The sequence below is a fragment of the Phocoena phocoena genome, chromosome 4 (assembly GCF_963924675.1).
Source record: "Phocoena phocoena chromosome 4, mPhoPho1.1, whole genome shotgun sequence".
In the NCBI taxonomy this organism is placed as follows: Eukaryota; Metazoa; Chordata; class Mammalia; order Artiodactyla; family Phocoenidae; genus Phocoena; species Phocoena phocoena.
This window is the reverse complement of record NC_089222.1, coordinates 74095606-74110846: the sequence shown is the minus strand read 5'-3', so window position 1 is coordinate 74110846 and position 15241 is coordinate 74095606. Positions and strand designations below refer to the sequence as shown.

The 15241-nt window shown below is 37.8% G+C and overlaps 1 protein-coding gene across 1 annotated transcript in view; it reads right to left on the bottom strand.

Moving 5' to 3' along the window:
- Positions 1–3062: 3062 nt before the first annotated feature.
- Positions 3063–15241, bottom strand: part of UBXN7 (UBX domain protein 7) — a 61874-nt gene continuing 49695 nt past the window's right edge. Inside the window, exons 9-11 of the mRNA XM_065876521.1 lie at positions 6921–7314; positions 6712–6791; positions 3063–5032 (exon numbers count right to left, since the gene is read on the bottom strand). Of these exons, the coding sequence (XP_065732593.1) occupies positions 4871–5032; positions 6712–6791; positions 6921–7314 (636 nt within the window). The 3' untranslated portion in view covers positions 3063–4870. The remainder of the gene's footprint in view (positions 5033–6711; positions 6792–6920; positions 7315–15241) is intronic.

Genomic DNA, 15241 nt, shown 5'->3' with positions numbered 1-15241 from the left:
ATCAACCCCCATCCCATGATTTACTATTGAGTAGTACTACTGAATACTACTTACTCTCTCTCTCTGGCTCCAAATGAAAGAGGGCCAGAGAGAGAATGACACCATGGAGATACACTCTATGGGATAAGAAATATTTTAAAAAGTCGGCCTAATTGGATCTTGAAACACTTGTTTCTGTCAAAACCAAGTGTGACTTCTACAGCTTACACAAATCAATTTCCTAACAATTGCTCAGCCAGTAAAGTGCTTTGTTTAAGCACACATACAAAATAAAATTTAACTCTGGTGTCAGTGAAATATTTGGTTCTCATTACATTTTAGTCATACTCAACACTGATTAGGAACACAGCATTAAGTTTTAAAAGTAATGAATTGTGTTTAAGAGATCATTACTAGATCTGTAACTATTATATTCTCCTTTCTGGAGATTACAGTCATCACAGTAGGGTAGATCAAGTTACTGGGCAAATGAAACCTGGACACAGGAAAAAAAAAGCAAGAACTGATTAACAAGTATACTTTTAATTACTCTAGGGATAATATATAAAATAAAGGTAAGAGACTAAAAGCATTAAATTTTGGAGTGGAAAAGATTCAGAGATAATCTAATTCAGTGGTCTACAATCTGTAGGTTCCAAGAGTTTCTGCAAAAGGTCTGCAATTCCATATGCACATTTACATTTTCTCCACTTATGGAATTAATGATATTTATACTTAACCCCACAACTCCCCACCACTGCTGAATTTTAAAATTACAAGCCCTTTTACTTGAACAGACTAAGAACTATTGATCTAGTCCAATTCTGTTAATTAGAAGCAGAGCTGTTACCCAAGTACACTTATTGCCTACATATAGTGCCCTTTCTGCATATCATATATAATATGTTGTACTATACATTTAATTTGTACCTGGGTATAGAAATTAAATCTTTCCTTCACTTTTCAGTAGCAAGTGGCTCCCTCTGGTATTTTCCTAAGTATCCAAGTGAGATCCCTGCTAGCTAAAATCTTTAATCCTGGAATCAATAATTCTTTCCTACTTGGGTACTAGTTATGCCTTACTGTTAAAACATCATGTCCTAAATCTAGTAGTTACAAAAGGTGGAACTAAAGAATACAGGTAAGTCAAAAGAAAATCTGAGCCACAGTGTTTGCCACTTTCCAGTTTTATTTTCCTAACTAAAGCCTACACTATCCTTTACCCTTTCTAAACTTCTATTGTAATTATGGTTCAGTCTCAGAAAGGTAAGCATTTACATATTCTCCTTTTATCTCAAGTGTAGTGTGTCTCTCCAACTGGATAAAACAGGCAGGAACCAGATCTTGGATTTCAAGATTTTTCCAACTTTGATTAAGGACTCAAATAATTGTTAACTTATAGAATCAAGGAAGTAGAATTTTATAGGAGATTTTAAAATATACACATAGAAGTTTCAATAATCTAATACAGATGGGATATAGAAAAGATAATTGTATCTTTTCTGAGAAATGGTTAAAAATTTGATAAAATTCTTTTTTATCCTTTCCATTTTTTCTTGGCAAATAATGCCATAGTTATTTTCCTCTTACATTTTCATCACTGCATCATTTTTAAAAAGCAATCAGTAATCTGCCCCTCAAAATAACAGTGTAAATAAGAATTTATAGGCATAGCACAAATCTCACAAGCTTTAAGGAAAAAAATCAAATGATAACTTACAGAGCCAAACAATGCGAAGATAACCTTTTGAGCAAATTGATTCCTATTGCAGGAGACTACAGCATGGGAGTGAAAAAAGCATGAATGCCAATTTTGATTTTGCCACTTACTTACTAGCTGTGACATCCTGAACAAGTTCTCTGCACTTCAATTTTCTTCCTTATCTATAAAATGGGGGAAATATCCATTTGGTAGACTTCTTAGGGAGATTAAAGGAGAAAATGCACATAAAGTACTTCGCACGTTAGTTACTCAAAATTAGTTCCCTGTTCTTCCCTCATTTGGCTGTTCTCTTCTCTGGTTCCTTCCTAAATCAAATTCAAAAGACTTCCTGTTACTTTTCCCCTGCTAGTTTTCATTTCATCTCTTTATATTTGTCTCCTGTCATTTACTCTCAAAGTCTATCTTGCTCTTTTTCTCCTTACCTTTTAAGATCTCTCTCAAGCTGTTTCCAATACCTACAAGGAATGACTATTTTTACCTATCTTACTAACTTCATTTTATCTATTCAATAAAACCTCTCCTCCAAAGAGCTAAGGAATTTGCAGAAGAAATAAGACATACTACCTAAGTGGATTAAGTTCTTGAACAAAGCACAATCCATACTCTTCTTGTGTACAATCCATAATGCCTCCCCCATGGGCCTCTATATCGAGGCCAGGATAATTACACTCCTGCCTCAAAATAAAATAAAATCCTCTAATCTTGTACTCTAAACACTCCAGTTTTATCTAAGTTGGATCAGTATCTCATGCCCTATCTCTTTGATATGCTTCCTTATATCACTTTGATGTGGTCATCTCACAGTAATCGAAGTTGAAAAAGTCACTTTGGTTTCTCATAAATGGATATGCCAGGGCTGAGCTTATCAGAAAGAACTATATCTTATCATTAACGAACATGTTGTCTCAAGTTCTCTAGATATGTTTTATAAAAAGAAACTAGTAGGTAAAAGAATGAAACAGAATCCTATGGGGAAAATTCTTGACTTCATATTTTTGACAGATTTGGACTTTAGCTGTGACTTTGCCGAGTGGAGATAGGTGCCATGACAGCACCAACACTGAGCATAACCTCATTTCTTACCCTGTGCCTCCCTGAATTTCTAGATTTCTGACCTTGTCTACAACCAACAATTTTTTTACCCTCTAATGCACCTTTGTATATAGCTCTTTTCTTCAGATAGCAAGTATATTATCCAATTTCAGATATACAACTGAGGAATTAACATGAAAACCATGCCTCCTCACTAAATCAGAAGCTGCTAGTTAGCCTCGAGAGCCTATGAAAAAAACACCAAAGTGGTATTACTCAGTCACCAATCTAAAGAGAGAACTTTGACTCAAGGTATAAATGAAATTGTAATTATATAAATATATTTATAAATATTTATACAATTATATACTTATACATAAGCACTTACACAGACTTAGAAAAAAATGTAAGAACATTAATTCAATAGGACTCACTGAAGAATAAACAGAATTTTCCATGATTTCCTTGAGGAGATACATAACTCATTCTTTAGAGAGGGTCCCTCAAAGTCCAACCATTAGAAACTGTATTCTCTAATTGTGTACTAGCAAAATCAAGCATGTTTTTTTTTTTAATCCCCTAGTTGCCAAGAGAGTGATCTTAAAGTAGATGGGAACCTAAAGGTCTCTGAGCAATAGCAATTTATGTTCCTCAAGCAGAAGAATCAGTCAATCTAAACCTCAATTGACAAAATACGTTCATTCTGTATTATGGTTTTATAACAAGTTAAAGTTCTGATTTTTGCCACCAGAGTTACTACTACCCCTTCAGAGGACTCTAAAGCTCAAAATAAGAATCGAGCAAAATGTGAAGCTGATAAGTCAAATCATATTATATAGATTCAAGATGGTCTCTTCTAAATAATACTGAAAAAAGCATTCATCAACTACAATTTGAATGTGGCTTTTGTTGGCAGAAAAAACCCACATCTGAAGATTACTGGTAATCTTCCCCACCTCCCTTACTAAATGTTGTCTTATGAATTTGATTTTAAAGGTCTTCTACTTAGAGAGGTTTTCAGTTTTGATACCTTTTGCAAGAAACAGCATGAGGAATTAGGCTCATTCAGTCACCAGAGCCTTTTAGAGACTGTTCCAACCAAGGGTAAAAAATGAATCATTATTTCTAACCAAAGGAACATGGTTAGCAACTCTCAGCTGCATCTTTTCTTTTTCCCCTGGGGCATACATTAAGTATGCCTTAAAGTACATAGGACAATCAATAACCATAGTGGTTACGACTACAAGCCACTGCACTCATGATTATTGAACATCTGCCTTCCTACAGATCACTTGTGGACCCAAACAATGGAAGGGCCAAAGGAACTATTATGCTGTACTGGCAAGAACAGCAAGCACCTTCCTATCCCAGTCACCACAATATGCTCACGAAATGTCCATTCCAGGACTAGCAGGATCAAGATAGTTCATAGAGTAATAACGAAAGCTGTCTCAGGCTAGGATACTGAAAGCCACCCCATGCTACTCACCCTAGTTTAACATTCTTTCTGTCAATAACACATATCATGGAAACAATTCTAGCTGGGAAGATGGGAATCCTTTGAAAAAAATTTTAAATATGATGAGCAATAATTATAAAGGACGCTTTTTCCATGTAAACAAAACCCTGGACACTGTTACACGATATTTTCTACATGAATAATAAAACAAAACATGTGTTAGAGAATTTCTTCTCCCTACTAAACATGGGGCTTACAAAAAAAGGAGGCTGCTCTTATTCTGAATCTAGCCATTCCTTTACCAAAGGAATCTGAGGAGTAACATTATCATTTGATCCCAAAAAAGTGCTGTGTAAGAGATCACCTATTGGAACATACATTTCCTGCTGCCAGTACTAGGAGGTCTTATCCTAACACTTCCATTTGGTCACCAGATTAGGTAAGAAAGAGAGAAAAGTAGGAAAAAGAAGAAAATGGGAGAAGAGAGAAAAAGAGGGGTGGGGTGGGGTATGTGAGACTGATTATAGGAGAGAACAAGAAATAAAAGAGAAGGCAGGTGACTTGCTTGCCCAACTTTGGCTCTATGGTCCTATGAGCCAAAATACATACTCAGTGACATGGTATCTCACAGAAAAAGGGAAAAAAAGGGGTAAGCTGAGAGAGGTCAGGCCATGATGTTAATTTCTTTCCTGTACAAAGACAGTCTCTTGAGGACAAAGGCCTGCCTCCTGTAATGTAATATCATAGTCCAGATGAGAGAGTTTCCTTCGAGGGAAGTTGGTGAGAAGTTCAAAACGTTCATTTGGATATCCTTTAGATTGGACATGCTTCACCAAAGCCTATGAAAAATAACAAAAAGACAAAGCTGTTAGATGGAAACAAAAAGAAAGAGCATATTGAAGAATTAAAAATATAACATTCATTTTAAAATCAGATAAAAGTTTAAGTTATTCTTTCAGATAATTGAAGCTTACTCTTATGGAAGGGCCAATATAACCCTCTGGATGGGGAGATACTAAACCTGCACCCAATAATTTAGAGCCATTAAGTGATACCGAAATATACAGGGTTATTACTGTCTCTCCAATAAACAAACCCAATTTCTTCCCTGGTGGTGCAGTGGTTAAGAAGCTGCCTGCCAATGCAGGGGACACAGGTTCGAGCCCTGGTCCAGGAAGATCCCACATGCCGCGGAGCAACTAAACCTGTGCGCCACAACTACTGAGCCTGTACTCTAGAGCCTGCAAGCCACAACTACTGAGCCCTCATGCCACAACAACTGAAGCGATGTGCCTAGAGCCCGTGCTCCGCAACAAGAGAATCCACCACAATGAGAAGCCCACGCACCACAATGAAGAGTAGCCCCCGCTCACCACAACTAGAGAAAGCCTGTGCAGCAATGAAGACCCAAAGCAGCCATAAATAAACAGATAAATAAAAATAAAGTTCCCTTAAAAAAAAAAAAAAAACTATTGTCCTAATTTTTAAACATTTTATCAGTTTTCCTTCTTTCTATTTATCAGGGAAGATATGTCGTTCATCCTATCTTGTCACCTGTGCATTGAATCCCTTCTTGCCATCTCAGAAACTGTGCCACCACGGAATACCACTCTTTTACGGGTATCTTCAACATCTTCTCTGCAGATACCTCCAATAAAACTTAAACATGCTCAGTCTCTCCTTCGATCATCTTTTCCCCTCTGATTACTGCCCACTCCCCACTCTAGCTTCACAACCAACCTTCTCAAAAAAGTGGTCTATACTTGTTCTATTCATTGTCTCATCTCCCATTCCTTTCCAATTACTAGACTAAGGAGACAGTCTGGGTATTAGCACCAGAGGCCAGAGCCTACTTGCATTCAAGTCACAGTCTTCAAGATTCTAATTATTTTTAGCCACAGCAAATGGCCAGGTATGAACACCTGACTCAAGGAGGATCCATTCATAGGCTAATCTAAGCAAGTCAGACTCATTCTCTTTTCTAGAAGTTGAAAAATACGGAGGGAGGGCCCATCAGCTGCGGACTCTGGAGGAAAAGGCCCTCAAAGCACCGGTATGATGGACTATGTACAAGCTGTTTTGCAAACAAAAGCCACCAGAATACAGAGAGAAGAATGGTATGAAGCAGAGAATCACAAGGGGAAAACCCAACAGGCCCCACAAGAGAAACACACAGGAAAATAGTCTTGGTTCTTAACTACTTTGCAGTTCCAGCTACTAGGAAACCCAGGAGGCCCCTCTACAGTCTTCAAATAACCCCACTCCCCTTTTCCAGGTAATAATTTCAGTTGGGTTTCTATTACATGCAGCCATGGAACAGAAATGCCTTGGCTACAACGGACTATGTGAGTTGCCCAAGATAATTTGGGAAGGAAATAAAGCAGTTAGAATTAAGATTCACCACAGTGAAGTTTCCAGTTAGAGGTCAGACCTAACACCTATTTCAAAGAATCATCAAGCTAATTACGCCAATTAGTTTTTCTGCTTCGCGTAAATGCTTCCAATTAGATATACTTACTAGTAGTTTAGCTTGCTCTGGAAGAGTGATTTGTTCCCTTTTTCCATCTGGATACCGCAACATCAGCTGTGCTTTTGGTCCTAAAGGAAGGGTTAAAAAATATATAGAGAGATATAGCTACTTAAGACAGAAGACTAATTTAAACAAATAAACAAATCCCTACAGTAATATTCAAGTATTAAGTAAAGGAAATCTAAAATGTAACCCACCATTTACATCAATGCCCTCCACTATTCCATCTGATTTTTCAGGTGACATCTCCAATATTTCTGAATCCATCACTGGCAATCCTTGGTGGTTTGTGGCTGTTCCAGGCTCAGTTCTGGCAGGGGGCTCAGTCAGTGACCTTCTGTTCTCCTCTTTTCTATGCCCCAAATCTTTGTGGGGAGACTTTCTAGACTTGGCAAGATTCTCTATCTCCTCCTCCTCATCAGAGCCACAAACGGATATGAACTCCTCACTGCCAGAAAAAAGTTCAGATTCAGATTCTTCATCTGAGCGGCTATCCTGTTTTGTCTGTGTGGAATCAAAATGTGTCTCTTGCAAGGAGGCTCTGATGGCAGCTTCTAGCTGGCTGTCTTCACTTGCATCTATAAGACTCTCCTGCAAGATGCAGTCATAAAACATGGGTAGAAAGAAAAAGAAAACAGTTAAACCAAAAAATAATCAAGTCAAATAGGGCACAGAAAATGTAACAGCCTGCCATTATTATTTTCTGCTGGATGTATCTCTTCTATTAAATTTTAAGCTATTTGAGGGGAACAACTTTGTCTTACACAGCGGAGTTGGAATGGAATTTTAAAAACAAAAATAAAAACTGTCATACCATCTGGCACAATGATTGCAAGCACAAGATTTGGTGGGAGGGGAGAGGAATCAAGAAAACAATTTATTCCTTGCCCAGAACAAGACATGAATTAAGATTTCAAATATAAAACCAAAACATCAGTATTTTAAATGACTAAACACAGAGAAAGATGTCTATCTTGCTTACCATTGTATACTTCAACTAGCACTGCTTTGGCGCACAGAAGGGTATCAATCAATCAGTAACTCAGTAATGATCATTTTTCAAAAAATCTAACAGTCAGATCTTTAACATTCAAAACAAAACACCGCAAAAAAAAATATGAAAAAACAACTATATTTTCCCAAGCTTAATTTCAATGAAGGTTTTCACTGTGATCATGAAAAGCAATTATCAATAGCTTTTGCCTTGGAAAAGTTCTAATGTCACAGGTTTCACTAAACATACTGAGTCACAAAATATGAATTGCTTGAATGGAACTTATTTAGATCCTAACTCAAAACAAATTATACAAAAAAAATTTTTTATGATAGCCAAAAATTGAACGCTGGATACCTTATAATATAAAGGAACTACTGTTAATTTTTAGAGGTTATGTTAATGGTACTGTGACTGTTTTTTAAAAATAAAAAGAACCATTATCTTTTAAAGATACATGCCAAAGTATTTAATGAATGAAACAATGAATTCTGAGATTTGCTTCAAAATAATGCACAAAGGATGGGGTATAACTGAAATAAGACTGGCCACATGTTGTTAATTATTTAAATCAGTTAATGGATACACAGAAGCTCAATAAATTCCTTGTACTTAAAAATTTTCCACCATAAAAAGTTTAGGCTGTTAACAAAAAACTAAAGGACCCTCAATTTGGCTTTCCCTATCTGCCAGTCATATAGCAAAAAAACTTTTTTAAATTTTAAAGAAACTAAAGGCTAATTTACCACCAAAAAAAAAAAAAAAAAAAAAAGCAAGTAGATGTGCCCATGTGACCTGCAATGGCTTAGGTGAACTGCAGGTTTATAATAATGATATTGCATAACGTGTAGCTTGATTTTTAAAGATTGCTGCCATGGTAGACACTGCTGGCTTCCTACCCAACATTCTTTCTCCTCTGAATCCTTACTTACAGAATCCTAATTATGTCTATAAATGAAATATGTCCCACTAAAAAATTCTATTTACCAGTTCCCCTTGCAGCTAAAAAAAATTGTGGAATGGAACTAAAGCAGCACTTACAGAGAAAGTATAGAACTAAATGCCTACATTAGAAAAGAAAGTCTCAAATTAGTAACTAAATTTCCATCTTAAATTAAAAAGTACCCCATACAAAAAAAATTAAATTAAACTCAAACTATGCAGAAGGAAAAAGGACAGAAATCAACCAATAACTTAGGAAACAAAAGAAAAATCAATGAAACCCAAAGCTGGGTTTTTAAAAAGTCAATAAACTTGATAAGCCTCTAGTCAGACTGTCAGGGGAAGAAAAGCCACAAATTACCAGTTACAGGACTGGAAAAAGGGCCACCCCTACAGATACCACAGTCATTGAAGGAATAATAAATACAATGAACAACTTTACATCTTTGACACTTTAGGTAAAAATGGACAAATCCCTGGAAAGACACACCTACTAAAGTTCATTAAAGAAGAAACAGATACCCAAATAGTCCTATATCTATCAATGAAATTGAATTTGTAGTTTAAAACTTCCTACAAAGAAAACTCTATGCCCAGGTGGCTTCGCTTGTAAATGTCATCAATTATTAAGGAAGAAATAATACCAATTCTGCACAAACTCTTCCAGAAAACCAAAGAGGAAGAAATACTTCCTAGTTCATTGCGAGGCCAGCATTAACCTGATACCAAAGCCAGACAAGATCAAGCTCTTACACGGAAAACAAAAGACAAAAAAAAAAAAAAACAAACTATAAACCAATAACCCTCATAAACAGAGATATAAAAATTCTTGACAAAATTTTAGTATATCAAACTTAACAATATATAAAAAAGCAATGCATCATAACCAAGTGGGTTTTAGCCCAGGAATGTAAGGTTGGTTTAACATTAGAAAACCAACCAATGGAATTCACTAAAAAAGAAAACCATATTATCATTTCAATAGATACAAAAAATCACATGACAAAAACCTCTCATAAAACCTCAGCAAATCAGGAATAAAAGGAAACTTCCTCAATCTGATAAAGTATATATATATAAGAAACATATAGCTAACATCAAACTTATTGGTCAAATACTGAATAATTTCACCCCAACACCAGAAACAAGTTAAGGATGTCTAATCTCACTACTTCTATTTAACTTTGTACTGGAAAGAAAAAGAAAAAGAAATAAAAGGAATAGAGATTGTAAAGGAAGAAGTACATCAGTCTTTATTTGCTGATAACATGACCATGTATATAGAAAATTCTAAGAAATCTACAAAAAAGTTACTAGACCTAATAAGTGAGTGTAGCAAGGCTGCAGGCTACAAGGTCGATACACAAAAGCTACAAAACATTGCTGAGAGAAATTCAAGGCTTAAATAAACAGAGTGATATATGCCATGTCCATAGATATGAAGACTCAATGCTGCTAAGATGTCAATTCTCTCCAAAATGATCCATAGAGCTAATGTAATTCCAATCAAAGTCCCAGCAGCTTTCCTCGAAGAAAGCGACAAGCTGATTCTAAAACTTATACTGAAATGTAAAGGACCTGAAATAGCCAAAACAACTATAAAGAACAAAGTTGAAGGGCTTACACCATGCAATTTCAAGACTTATTACAAAGCTATAGTAATCATTAAGACAGTAAAATAATAACATAAAGGTAGACAAATCAATCACTGGAAAGAATAGATGCCATAAACCCACACACCCATGATCAATTTCTGACAAAGGTACAAAGGCAATTCAATGGGAAAAGGATAATCTTTTCAACAAATAGTGCTGGGACAAGCATACAGGCATAGGCAAACAAACAAAAAACCCCAACTCAACCCCACCCTAATACCATATACAAAAATTAATTCAAAGTGGATCACTGACTGAAGAGCTAAAACTATAAAAAATATGAGATAAAATCTTGGGTTAGGCTAAGATTTCTCAAATAAGACACAAAAAGCATGAAGTATAAAAGAAAGCTGAGAGAGGCTTCAAAAAGGCAGAAGAGTAAGACATGGAGATCACCTTCCACTCCACAAATACATCAGAAATACATCTACATGTGGAACAACTCCTACAAAACACCTACTGAACACTGGTAGAAGACCTCAGACCTCCCAAAAGGCAAGAAACTCCCCAAGTACCTGGGTAGGGCAAAAGAAAAAAGAAAAAACACAGACAAAAGAATAGGGACACGACCTGCACCTCTGGGAGGGAGCTGTGAAGGAGGAAAGGTTTCCACACACTAGGCTTACAAGCCCCTTCATGGGCGAAGACTGAGGGTGGCGGAGGGGGGAAGCTTCGGAGCCAAGGAGGAGAGCGCAGCAACAGGGGTGCAGAAGGCAAAGCGGATAGATTCCTGCACAGAGGATCGGTGCCGGTCAGCACTCACCAGCCCGAGAGGCTTGGCTGCTCACCCACCGGGGTGGGCGGGGGCTGGGAGCTGAGGCTCCGGCTTCGGTTGGATCCCAGGGAGAGTACTGGGGTTCGCCATGTGAACACAGCCCAAAGGGGGCTAGTGTGCCACGGCTAGCCAGGAGGGAGTGTGGGAAAAGGTCTGGAACTGCAGAAGAGGCAAGAGATTTTTTCTTGCGTCTGTTTCCTGGTGCGTGAGGAGTGGGGATTAAAAGCGCTGCTTAAAGGAACTCCAGAGATGGGTGCGAGCCGTGGCTATCAGCGCGGACCCCAGAGACGGGCATGAGATACTAAGGCTGCTGCTGTAGCCACCAAGAAGCCTGTGTGCAGGCACAGGTCACTATCCACACCTCCCCTCCTGGGAGGCTGTGCAGCCCACCACTGCCAGGGTCCCGGGATCCAGGGACAACTCTCCCGGAAGAACGCACAGCGCGCCTCAGGCTGCTGCAACGTCATGCTGGCCTCTGCCGCCACAGGCTCGCCCCGCACTCCGTACTCCTCCCCCAGGCCTGAGTGAGCCAGAGGCCCCGAAACAGCTGCTCCTTTAACCCCGTCCTGTCTGAGTGAAGAACAGACGTCCTCAGGCGACCTACACGCAGAGGCGGGGCCAAATCTAAAGCTGAACCCCGGGAGCTGTGAGAACAAAGAAGAGAAAAGGAAATCTCTCCCAGCAGCCTCAGGAGCAGCGGATTAAATCTCCACAGTCAACTTAATGTACCCTGCATCTATGGAATATCTGAATAGACAACAAATCATTCCAAATTGAGGAGGTGGACTTTGGGGGCAATGATATATACTATTTTTCCCCTTTTTCTCTTTCTGTATGTAGGTGTATGCTTCTGTGTGTGGTTTTGTCTGTACAGCTTTGCTTTTAGCACTTGTCCAAGGGTTCTGTCTGTTTTTTTAGTATGGTTTTCAGTGCTTGTTATCGTTAGGGGATTTGTTTTTTGGTTTGGTTGTTCTCTTCATTCTTTCTTTTTTTAATTACTTAAAAAAATTTTAATAATAATTTTATTTTAATAACTTTTTAATTCTTTTTCTTTCTTTTGTTTCTTCCTTCCTCCCTCCCTCCTTTCCTTCTCTTTTCTTTCTTTCTTTCCTTCCTTCCTTCCTCCCTCCCTCTCTCTCTCTCTCTTTCTTTCTTTCTTTCTCCCTTTTATTCTGAGCCATGGGGATGACAGGCTCTTGGTGCTCCAGCCAGGCATCAGGGCTGTGCCTCTGAGGTGGGAGAGCCAAATTCAGGACACTGGTCCACGAGAGACCTCCCAGCCCCACGTAATACCAAATGGCGAAAATCTCCCAGAGATCTCCATCTCAATGCCAAGACCCAGCTCCACTCAACGACCAGCAAGCTACAGTTATGGACACCCTATGCAAAACAACTAGCAAGACAGGAACACAACCCCACCCATTAGCAGAGAGGCTGCCTAAAATCATAACAAGGTTACAGACACCCCAAAACACACCAGCAGACGTGGACCTGCCCACAAGAAAGATAAGATCCAGCCTCATCCACCAGAACACAGGCACTAGTCGCCTCCACCAGGAAGGCTACACAACCCACTGAACCAACCTTAGCCACTGGGGACAGACACCAAAAACAATAGGAACTAAGAACCTGCAGCCTGAAAAAAGGAGACCCCAAACACAGTATGATAAGCAAAATGAGAAGACAGAAAAACACACAGCAGATGAAGGAGCAAGGTAAAAACCCACCAGACCTAACAAATGAAGAGAAAATAGGCAGTCTGCCTGAAAAAGAATTCAGAATAATGATAGTAAAGATGATCCAAACTCTTGGAAATAGAATGGAGAAAATACAAGAAACATTTAACAAGGACCTAGAAGAGCTAAACAGCAAACAAACAATCATAAACAACACAATAAATGAAATTAAAAATTCTCTAGAAGGGAACAATAACAGAATAACTGAGGCAGAAGAACGGATAAGTGACCTGGAAGATAAAATAGTGGAAATAACTACTTCAGACCAGAATAAAGAAAAAAGAATGAAAAGAACTGAGGACAGTCTCAGAGGCCTCTGGGACAACATTAAATGCACCAGCATTCGAATTATAGGGGTCCCAGAAGAAGAAGAGAAAACGAAAGGGACTGAGAAAATATTTGAATAGATTATAGTTGAAAACTTCCCTAATATGGGTAAGGAAATAGTTAATCAAGTCCAAAAGCACAGAGAGTCCCATACAGGATAAATCCAAGGAGAAACACGCCAAGGCACATATTAACCAAACTATCAAAAATTAAATACAAAGAAAAAATATTAAAAGCAGCAAGGGACAAACAACAAATAACATACAAGGGAATCCCCATAAGGTTAACAGCTGATCTTTCAGGAGAACCTCTGCAAGCCAGAAGGGAGTGGCAGGACATATTTAAAGTGATGAAAGGGAAAAACCTACAACCAAGATTACTCTATCCAGCAAGGATCTCAATCAGATTTGAAGGAGAAATTAAAACCTTTACAGACAAGCAAAACCTAAGACAATTCAGCGCTACAACAAATGCTAAAGGAACTTCTCTAGGCAGGAAACACAAGAGAAGGAAAAGACCTACAATAACAAACACAAACAAATAGAAAAATGGTAATAGGAATATACATATCGATAATTACCTTAAATGTAATGGATTAAATGCTCCAACCAAAAGACACAGACTGGCTGAATGGATACAAAAACAAGACCCGTATATATGCTGTCTACAAAAGACCCACTTCAGACCTAGGGACACATACAGACTGAAAGTGAGGGGATGGAAAAAGATATTCCATGCAAATGGAAATCAAAAGGAAGTTGGGAAAAAAAAAAAAAAAAAAAAAGGAAGTTGGAGTAGTAATTCTCATATCAGACAAAATAGACTTTAAATCAAAGACTATTCCAAGAGACAAAGAAGGATACTACACAATGATCAAGGGATCAATCCAAGAAGAAGATATAACAATTGTAAACATTTATGCACCCAACATAGGAGCACCTCAATACATAAGGCAAATACTAACAGCCATAAAAGGGGAAATCGACAGTAACACAATCACAGCAGGGTACCTCAAAACCCCACTTTCACCAGTGGACAGATCATCCCAAATGAAAATAAATAAGGAAACACAAGCTTTAAATGATACATTAAACAAGATGGACTTAATTGATATTTATAGGACATTCCATCCAAAACCAGCAGATTATACTTTCTTCTCAAGTGCGCACGGAACATTCTCCAGGATAGATCACATCTTGGGTCACAAACCAAGCCACAGTAAATTTAAGATAATTGAAATCATATCAAGCATCTTTTGTGACCACGATGCTATGAGATTAGAAATCAATTACAGGGAAAAAAACGTAAAAAACAGAAACACATGGAGGCTAAACAATACGGTACTAAATAACAAAGAGATCACTGAAGAAATCAAAGAGGAAATCAAAAAATACCTAGAGACAACTGACAATGAAAACACGACAATCCAAAACCTATGGGATGCAGCAAAAGCAGTTCTAAGAGGGAAGTTTATAGCTATATAAGCCTACTTCAAGAAACAAGAAAAATCTCAAATAAAAAATCTAACCTTACACCTAAAAGAACTAGAGAAAGAAGAACAAACAAAACCCACGTTAGTGGAAGGAAAGAAATCATGAAGATCACAGCAGAAATAAATGAAATAGAAAACAATAGCAAACATCAATAAAACTAAAAGCTGGTTCTTTGAGAAGATAAACAAAATTGATAAACCATTACCCAGACTCATCAAGAGAAAGCAAGAGAAGACTCAAATCAATAAAATTAGAAATTAAAAACGAGAAGTTACAACAGACACTGCAGAAATACACAGCACCCTAAGAGACTACTACAAGCAACTCTATGCCAATAAAATGGGCAACCTGGAAGAAATGGACAAATTGTTAGAAAGGTATAACCTTCCAAGACTGAACCAGGAAGAAACAGAAAATATGAACAGACCAATCACAAGTAATGAAATTGAAACTGTGATTAAAAATCTTCCAACAAACAAAAGTCCAGGACCAGATGGCTTCACAGGTGAATTCTATCAAACATTTAGAGAAGAGCTAACACCCATCCTCCTCAAACTCTTACAAAAAACTGTGGAGGCAGGAACACTCCCAAACTC